This window comes from Diorhabda carinulata, chromosome 6 (genome assembly GCF_026250575.1).
Source record: "Diorhabda carinulata isolate Delta chromosome 6, icDioCari1.1, whole genome shotgun sequence".
In the NCBI taxonomy this organism is placed as follows: domain Eukaryota; kingdom Metazoa; phylum Arthropoda; class Insecta; order Coleoptera; family Chrysomelidae; genus Diorhabda; species Diorhabda carinulata.
This window is the reverse complement of record NC_079465.1, coordinates 20063001-20072955: the sequence shown is the minus strand read 5'-3', so window position 1 is coordinate 20072955 and position 9955 is coordinate 20063001. Positions and strand designations below refer to the sequence as shown.

General features: G+C 28.2%; 1 protein-coding gene across 2 annotated transcripts; it reads left to right on the top strand.

Annotated features, from left to right (window-relative positions):
* The first annotated feature begins 844 nt into the window (after positions 1 to 844).
* LOC130895070 (uncharacterized) lies at positions 845 to 9590 on the top strand. Of its 2 annotated transcripts, XM_057802189.1 has the most exons (4): positions 845 to 945; positions 1007 to 1504; positions 5154 to 5363; positions 9350 to 9590. In XM_057802189.1, exons 2-4 carry the CDS (start codon positions 1358 to 1360, stop codon positions 9365 to 9367), a joined length of 375 nt encoding a protein of 124 aa, XP_057658172.1. In that variant the 5' UTR covers positions 845 to 945; positions 1007 to 1357; the 3' UTR covers positions 9368 to 9590. The 2 variants fall into 2 exon arrangements, with proteins under 2 accessions (XP_057658172.1, XP_057658171.1); XM_057802188.1 differs by lacking the exons at positions 5154 to 5363; positions 9350 to 9590 and having other exon boundaries at positions 1007 to 3852.
* The last annotated feature ends 365 nt before the right edge of the window (positions 9591 to 9955 follow it).

Below are 9955 nucleotides of genomic sequence, written 5' to 3'. Positions count from 1 at the left end.
GAGAAAAATGTAAAGATTACTTGATCACGGCCTATCGAAGAAGGGTCGAAAAATGTAGCCATCCACAACAATTTCCCATAGTCCAAACAGCAAATTTCTCGACCAATACAAAAAGAGAATTCAAGATAATATTTTAGTCTCGGCCTATAAAAAAAAAGGTCGAAAAAATGTAACCATTCACAACAATGCGGGGAAGAATAAACCTTGAAAAAGTGGAGAGAGACAACCCCTAAGCATTTATTCATTCATCTATGTGTAATGGTGTAGAGATGTTCAAAATTCTGGATACCAAGCGCCTTTTCCCAAACATTAATAGAAAATTATAAAATTCTAGCTTTCAAAAATTTCAGTACTGCATTGGAAAAAATTTTATCATTCAAGTATTTCTAAGATTCGAAGTTTGTGTGAGATATTTATCACCACATTTTATCTCTTGAAGTCGCTCTGTTCAATAATAAACGAATTTCAAGCAATCTCTATAAAAAAATTTATTGAATTAAATTTAATCATTTCTCTTTTTGGCACAACTATTGAAGTTTAGCTTTTGGAAAAATTGATAAAGAAAACCATTATTGGAACAATTCAACAAGTCTATATATTACCAACGTTGTTTCGTTTTAGAAACGTGAAAATATACTGTTGCATTTTTTTTTCGTAATATTATATTTGCTTTTGTTATTTATCCAACAATCATTTCCTAATAATCTAATAATGAATTGTCGCAAATACTGGTGTGAATTCTTTTCTTTGGCCCATTCTGTATAGTGTCAACAACTTACAAATCAATTATTTACTTTTCAATTAGTAGTTTTTGTGATTTATAAATTTCTATTGATAGTAAACTTATCTGTTTATGCTAGTAATTTGTTAACTGTTCATTCGTACAAAACAAATTAAAAATTATTTGTCCTTTATTAGTTCAATTGCTTAAAAATTATTGCTAAGGTAATACTATATAATCAGTGATATACAATTATAATAAATTGTAGTTTTTTTTTCTTTCAAGACCAACAGAATTGGCTTCGGAAGTCTTTGAATAAATAAAGAGATATACTATTCAATTCTAACAAATTACTAAATAATTATAAGTATTCTAAGGGACATTTCACAACATTTATGAAATTGTCCAACTTTAAACCGAGCAAAAGAAATGGGAAGAGTTCCGATTTTAGAGATTTTTTCGAATAGACATTCACTAGAAACCAGAAGAAATAGAGTCTCTGCTGAAATCCATGTTAACTTGTGAAGTATTCAAATCCAAGTCATCGTGACCACAGAACATCGTTGTCTGAAACAACTTCCGGGATCGAAACGGTTGCAAACGAACTATTTGTATCAACGATCTTAATTTCAAAAAATGTCCTACAGAAACAAAGTGATATTGTTTTCTTATTTTTCTAGTCAACCGACCTTGCAGAGCAGTATATTATTGAGTTTAAAGGATTCATGCAACTTTATATTCTTCAAGGTGGTTGACTATAATAATTATATAAATCGTACATTTGTAAGTATGTCTATGCACTAGATTGGATTATTTCTTATACCATATCTTTTGCGCCAAATAGGTTACTGTGTTTTATTCAATTTGGTATGTAATTCATTTTCTTTTAATTTTTTAATATATATTTAGTATATATCATATTTTATCAGTTTATCATACCATATACGAAAATGTTACCTTGTTTTCAACTTCCATTTTTCGCCAACTGAAACGAATATAAAATTGTGAAAGCCAAAGTATTTAGTCGTGTTGTTTTTCTATTAATTCACCTTTAAAAGAAGCCGGAATTTTGCATGGTATCGGATATCTAGATTTTTTAATAAAAATTAAAAGTCAACTCATTCACTTAACATAACGTTTTTCATAAATGAAATTGAAATTTCGCTTTAAAACTGCAAGATTTTTTACACTTTTTCACCCTTGTTTGGTTTTTTCTAGTTTCTTTATATTCTGTTGTGTTTTTCCAAGATTTTGGTAGGTCACTGGACTTAACACTTTCATTCAATTGGTTTTTCTTAAATTGAACTTTTACAAACTTATATCAATGTGTTCGTATGAAAATTCTCATTTTATATATCTTTACATGAATTTTCGTCAAAACATTTATTAAATTTTTCTTTAGGTATTCTCTGAAACATTATCTTTAAATTAAATAATTATCTTTCATTTGGTATTGGCCATATTTATCAATTTTTAAAAATTTAAATATTTAAAAATTCTGGATTATCTATTGATTTTTATTACATTGTTTTCTCTTTAATCTTTCATTGATATGATATAATCAAATTTATGAAATGTACTAATACACCCAACAGCCTTATTCCCCATGTAAAGCTTGCGTAAAGAAATTATACTTCAAAACTCATGTATTTCTAGGTATTTTGTATTGAATCGGATCGGATTTTCACAAATAATTCGATTTTAATGGATATTCTTCAATTATTCATATCAAAGAACTTTCATAACAATAAAAAAATACATATACCAGTTAGCCATTATTGTTTTCACAAACTGAAATTTACTTTGATTTATATTAATTAATGATTAACGTGTACGAATCTTCTAGCAAATATCGAAAATCTGCCATCCTTCATTATCCCGAATATACTTATATCGTTAAATTTAATATGCATATTATCTGTTTACCCATTTTATTTTAGGTACAAATATTCAAAGCTGAATATGTCTTTATGGTACTTATCGTTATCATTACCTCTTCTCCCAGTTTATCTAACATTTCTAGCATGTTTGCTAGTTTACAAAAGTATTATAATTGCAATATTGAAATTGAAGCATGGTAAAAATTTGACTATTATCACAAGCAACGATTCTTTTTTCGGATTGGGCAAATTTCGAGAAAACTTATCTAACGTTCTGTTTACTATGAATACTGAAATGAGCGAAGAAGCTTTGAGAGAGAGAATGGTTCAAGCCATAAATATGAAAATGATAAAATACGAGCAGCACTTTAAAAAAATCCATAGTTCTCTATATAACTTTATGGGCTACACTTTCTTGATAAAAGAAGACGACGTACGAGCTACCGACTTTGTAACTATTTTGGACGTTGAAAAAGATCGTTATGAATCGATCAATCATTTGGCTTATGAATATTCTATGAAACCGTTACCTAAACAAAATAAACGACTTTTTGAAATCATCATAATAAAATCTAGTAAAGAATGGAAGACGAGAAACAATTTTAAAGTCGAAAAAATACCGGTATTAATGAGAATGCACCATCTTTTAGCAGACGGTTTATCTACTTTAAATTTAAGCGTACAGCTCTTTGGAGATAATAAAGTAGTCATAAATGAAGTTGTGGATAAATTCAACACGAATCGTAAACGTCCTCAATATTGGTTAGAAATACTCCAGAATATTTATTTTTTCCTCCTTCTTCCTGGTTATATAATTTACCATGAAATTCACACTTACGGAAATTATAGAGGATTTATGAATAATTTGGGCTCTGGTAAACAGCATTTTATTTATAAAGTTGGAGATGATAATATGATGATAAGGAAAATAAAAAATTTGAAAAATAAAATCGGGAACTGCAGTTTCACTCAAATATTAATTACAGCCATTTCGGCTAGTATATACGAATATAGTAAAAATGTGAGTTATTTGAGTATTTTGAAAATGAGGTTCCGATGTTTGTAGTTTCTTTTTTCAAATATTTTATGATGACAATATTTATTGGGATTGTAATGCAACTACATTTTAATTATTCATAACTCCAAAAATTCGCTCTAAAACCTAGAAAATCGTCACTCTGCTTAGTTGTTAATTTGTTTGGCTGTTACCACACTTTATTCAACTAACTTGATATTAACCACTCAATTTTGCATGCTTACTTACTGCCGACTAAAATACATGAAACAATTGTAAAATCTACGAATTAAATGACCAATTGGTGGTAATTAATTAATAGATATATTAAAAATTTGCTAATTATTTCAACAATAGTAATAAATTTACTTTCTATATAGATTGTAATATATGACGTTATCAATACTTATGAACATTTAAAACACAAATATCGGTTGTAGCATTTTCAACAATTACTTTCGACATAAGTAATTATAATTGATATTTGGAGTTGACTAGTAAAAAAATTTGAATACGTTGCACTAAGCCGAATAAGATCACTAGATGGATTAAGAACACAAGAACTGGTTTGCACAAAGCTAACAAGAAAGAAACCGTGCAACAACGAAGCGTTAGCTGATTGTCAGATGGAAAGACTTGGCATGACTTAGTGTGTGTTGAGAGCCAATTGTCAAGTATCAATTGTGTATCGTTTTCAGTCAAATGACAGACAAGACATGATCAAATTAATATAGTTCTCGATTGTATTCTAAATAGTAAGCTCCCCCTACGCAAAAGGGTCTATCTTTTTGCAAATAGTTATTAAAATATGGGAAGAGAAATATTATATATAATATATACTAATAAAAAGTAATATATTATGAAAAAAAATTTACAAACCACATTTTATAAAAGTTTAAAAGTGCACTGAAAAGTGAAAAAGTACATATAACGTCGGAAGTTTGTAATTAAAAAAAGTGTGAAAATTCATTTTTATACAGTGTTATTAGTTTTTGCTAACATTCACATCAATATTCACGCTGATGACATTGTTACTTTTTTATGCATAGATGAAAACAACGTAATTATACTTAGAATTGAATTTTCAAAACAAATTTGATTAATACTATAGTATTCAGCAATTTTTTTAACAGTCATGTTGTGAATTATTTTTATGATACAAATATTTATTTCAATATAATATTGTAGAATATCGTTCTATTAATTGAATTCGGCTAATAACTTTTATAAAACCTAAAACTTTTTTTTCGTGCAATCAATCCAAAGTTGTTTTCTGATATTTTTCGATTATTTATCAAGATATAAATAGGTATTCTCTAATCTTCAACCTACTTTTTGAAAATGATAAATGAACGAGAAAGTATCGAGCATTTCTTATGACATTTAGGAGATTCTGTTAATAAAAAAAAACGTGATTAAAACATTATACAAAACATATTAGTTTTCTTATTCTTATTGGCAGTACAGACTAACGAAAAGTCCCAAATAAAGATTGAATTAATACAAAATGTCTTGAATTCCCGACATCTTTTTGTAGACTCGTAAAATTCCAAAATCAATAGAAACGATAAACGCTGGCGTTCGTGATTTAAAACCAATGAATGAAAATGGCCTGCCAATTTTGATGAATCAATTTGGATATGTAACTCATGAAATTCCGATTGATATTAAGAGTGAATCATTATTTAAGAGAATTGACGCTATTAAAGAATGTATGGAAACATCTGATATAGTAACAAATTTTATGGTAAGTCTAATTATTCAATTCATATTTGATTCTCATTGTCTATAATTATTAATAGATTATGACATGCAGTTTACACTTTAATTTGTTTCACAATCAGAATACGAGAAGGTAGAATAATAATGATTGTGAAAACGTTTATATATTACGATAAACAACAACTTTATATTTCCGAATTGTTTTTTATAATATATTGCTTGTTTAAAACGACCCAATGACTGATCATTCTAGACGAACTGATAAATTTTGAGAATTGATACAACATAACTAAGAAAGTGAAAGTTCTTAGTCTTCTGGTTGATACTTCTGGATATTGATCGAGAAAATTTTGAAATTTAAGTAACAGTAAAGAAATATATTTTATAATGGTTCTGTGAGTTTGAAATTACATACTACTGATAAAAGTGTTGGGTGAACCTCTCGCGTTCCATACCCATCTATTCTTATTACAGAGATTTGCTTGGCTCGTGACAATGAACTTTAAATTCAACCAATAAACTTTCGAAAAACGATTTATGTATCAAAGGTATATCATCCATATCAAGTTTAAATTTATAATGTTACAATATTAGCTTTTAACTCAATTTTCAGATCATAAAAATGCTGCTTTGTTATACAATGGGTCTCCTTCCAAATTACTTTAAAAAGTTATTTTTTCAAACAAATTCCTCTATCCTAGCGATAAGTAACCTTCCCGGGATTCCGAAAATTAATTTTTAAGATGGTATAGATGTGGAAGAGGTATATTTCTTTGTCCTCAACAGAGAAACAGACATCGGTAAAGTACGAATCAACTAAGAAAAGGCCAGACGCGTCATACCTGACAACGGCCGCAATAATTTCCTTCTCTCTTAGGCCCATCCCATTTATGTGACAGTGGCGTTTTTTACGATTGTTCGGTATTTTTAATATAGAAATGCAAGTTGTGCTAAATAGACTGGCAACGCTGCATGACTGCCGCATGTTCTAAATCAGAATTCGAAGGGAATCGTCGCGTAACCATGGATCTCTTACCATTGCGAGTCCCTCTTCGATGTTGCCAAGCATTTACTTAGGAAGGAAAGTACGGTAATATTATAAATAATTTGCGCTTATGGATGCGCAGAAGCATAACCGACCGAACATCGGACATTCAGCATTTAGTATTGTTCGTTGTTCAGTATTTAGATAGTGTGATTTATTGTGTTCGGTGTTATTTTTAGTTTGTGCCATAGTTTATTCTACAGATAGCACTGTTTTTGAACATTAGGGGCAAAATCGTTTTAAATAATGTCCAAAAAAGTTGGAAGCAAGGTCTTATTATACGCAGCCAAGGACGAGAAATCATAAGCAATATTATTAATTTCATGAAAAAAGAGGCAGATGAAGGAATTACTATTCCTTTGAAAAATTACAGGTATGTAGCAAGATTTAATTCGAGAAGTAGGTTGAAGAAATGCGGAGTTTACACATTTTTATACAGGCACCTACTTATTGAGTGTCATATTTTAAATTAGAATATTAACATATTTTGATATTTCAGGGAAAGAGTACTAGCTGCTACTAGGGTGTCAAAGTCTACTTTTCAGAAGATATCAAAAGAAGCTCAAAAAGTTGAGTGGGGAGGGCCAAGCACATCTTTTCAATCGCCGAAAAAAATACGCAACACTAAAAAAAGAAAGCTGGATCGTACCTCGCCAGATCAGATAAAATCTATAAGAGAAATTATCTACGATTTTTATGTACTGGAGAAGAGACTTCCTACGTTAAAGTGTAAGAAATTGTTTTTATTAGTATTATAAAATCATGTACCTACTTAGTTTAAGGTTTACTGTTGTTACTATTCAATTTAAAAGAGCAAACGTGCAATGCTAAATTATGATGAAATTAGACATTTTAGACCACACTCTAGATCACTTAATATTTACAGTAAATACGGGTTCATAGGAAGAAAGTGAGGACAAAAACAGCGAGGATACTGATAGTTCATTAGAGGATGAACTAGGATGTTCGTCTCTAGTTTCGGATAGCGAATAATGTTTTTTTTTAATTAACGACATAGATAAAAAGTTACACTCAACATGTGCAAAAACTGCGTTTATTATAAACATACCATGCACACCAAACCTCTATGCAATAAACAGTTGCTATTCCAATAAGATACTGTATATATATATTGTAATTATATTTATTTCTACCTCTATTATTGTTTTTATTATTATTATATTTTTTATATTGTTGTCGCTAGCACGTTATTTGCCGGGCATGAAACTCATTCTCTCTTTGAGCTCTGGCATAAATAAATAACTTATGGATGTTTTTCCTTTTAACAAATCAATAAAAGTTTTATGTTAAAAGTTAATTGTATTATTTTTAATTCAAATAAAGTTTAATAAAATGTAGTTGAGTACGCCTATGAGTCTAACCTGAAGTTAGCCGTTCCTCTAATTTGATAATTCTACACAGTCATAAATCGACTCAGATGAATATTCTATTATTTAGATGTACAATATAAGGAAAATAGTAGAAAATTATGTCAATTTTATATGATATAATCAAGAAGTTCTATTTCTGTGAAAGGATTACATATGATACATTGAACAAAATTTAATTATACTACACAATTCATATTATTTCTACGATTCTAAGGAATCTTAACCTCACAAATAAGGAATTTTATCCATTATCAACGTAAGTATAGGTAATATTCCTTTTTTTTTATAAATTATTTTATATTATTACTATTATTATTATTGGCCAATAATATGTGAAGGAACTGACCTGAGATGATAATATCTTGCAATATCAGATCTAAAACTTGCATTTACTTCTATGAATTGTCAGTAACAAATCTTCAACTCATTGGATTAGTAACAAATCTTCAACTCATTGGATTTTCTTCAGTCCAGATATTTATCTTCCATTCATCTTTAATAATTTGCAATTATTTTGTATTTTGATTCAATTTTAACTTCTATTTTTTATAACTTTGCACTCCCCCTTCTCTTTTCTGCTGATACTCTTTTCAAAATCCCCTGATGCTCTTTTTTTTTCAATAGCAACCATATAATATGACTGACTAGATTTTTTCTCTTGCCTCCTCACAATGTCCTTCACTTTTCAAACACTTGTCAGTTCTTATATTTATGTTTCTAAATAAACTTTTATTTCATTAATAGTTTATGAATTTTCACTATTATGGGTCATTTTGGCAACAGTTTCATATATTTTTTTTTAAAAAAATCAATCTTCCACTAAATTTTATATTAATTTATAATTAATAACATTATTCTATGATATAAATTATGATTTGTACATATGCAATCCTTTTAGAATATATCATTTTTAATAAATAATTCCTTATATATAAAATAACTATAATTAATTAACTTGCAAATATCAATTCAATTTCTTTTATTTTTTATATCGATTTTCTGCCTTTCGTTTAATTATTATCTTTAGTAAAACTAATCTTAATAAATTATAAATTTTCATTATGTACCTACTTGCTTTTAGATTTCTGATCATTTCAATATATATATATATATATATATATATATATATATATATATATATATATATATATATATATATATAATTAACTAAGTAATATCCTACTGTAATATATGTTTAAATCCTTAAAATATATTTTTTTTGTATTTTTTAATCTAATAAATGTTTTATTGCGAACTGCATTAATTTTTATTTAAATAAGAACCTACGCCACTGGTATATCAGTCTGAAGCGACGGAGAGGGAATATTTTAAAGTGAGGCAGACGATTACTAATTGATGACGCCTGTGGCATTTTCTTAGTTGATTCGTACTCTAAGTAGATACTATACAGAGATTAACACATTTTTATTTTACATCAAATCAATAATAATGAATGTTTGTTAGCAGATTCAATGTATACCAAATGCCGTTATTAAATCTTGCATATTAAGCGATATACGATAAGAAATAAAAAAAAAGAACTTTCCATAAATTCGACATTATATTGTTTTTAAGGTATGGGAATCAGTATAATGACGTACGACGAAAAAATTCATCTCGGATTACAAGTATATGAAAGTATCATTCCTTCCCAGGACGATTGCCGACAAATTTTGGATAATATTTTCAAAACTTTAAATGATCTTATCACAGACTTTTCAGATCAAAATGTATGAGTTATCATTAAACTTTAAACTATTTGAGATGTTTTTCCTACATTAAATATATGTTATACATCAGTGTCAATAATGACAATACGAGGACAATTTTTAATCAATAAAAAAGTTACTTTTCTGTAAAAAATATTAAATTTTTAAACCTTATCTTCTTTTAACTCTACGCACTTTCAGCGATATTGAAGTAGCTTTCCACCAAGCCCTTTTTCACATTTGGTAACAGAATAATAAAAAATTATATAGTAATAGGAAATAATATATAATATCAGTACTTATCACTTAACCCCCGTAATTTCATCATAAACAAATTTATCATTAACAGCAAATATTAAGAGACTTTCTTCCAGGTTTTCTATCATGAAATTCTTTGTAATCGATTTTGGTTACCACAAGAATTTCTTCTGTTGAGTTGTACTTCTGTGGAATCACATTACATTTGAAATCG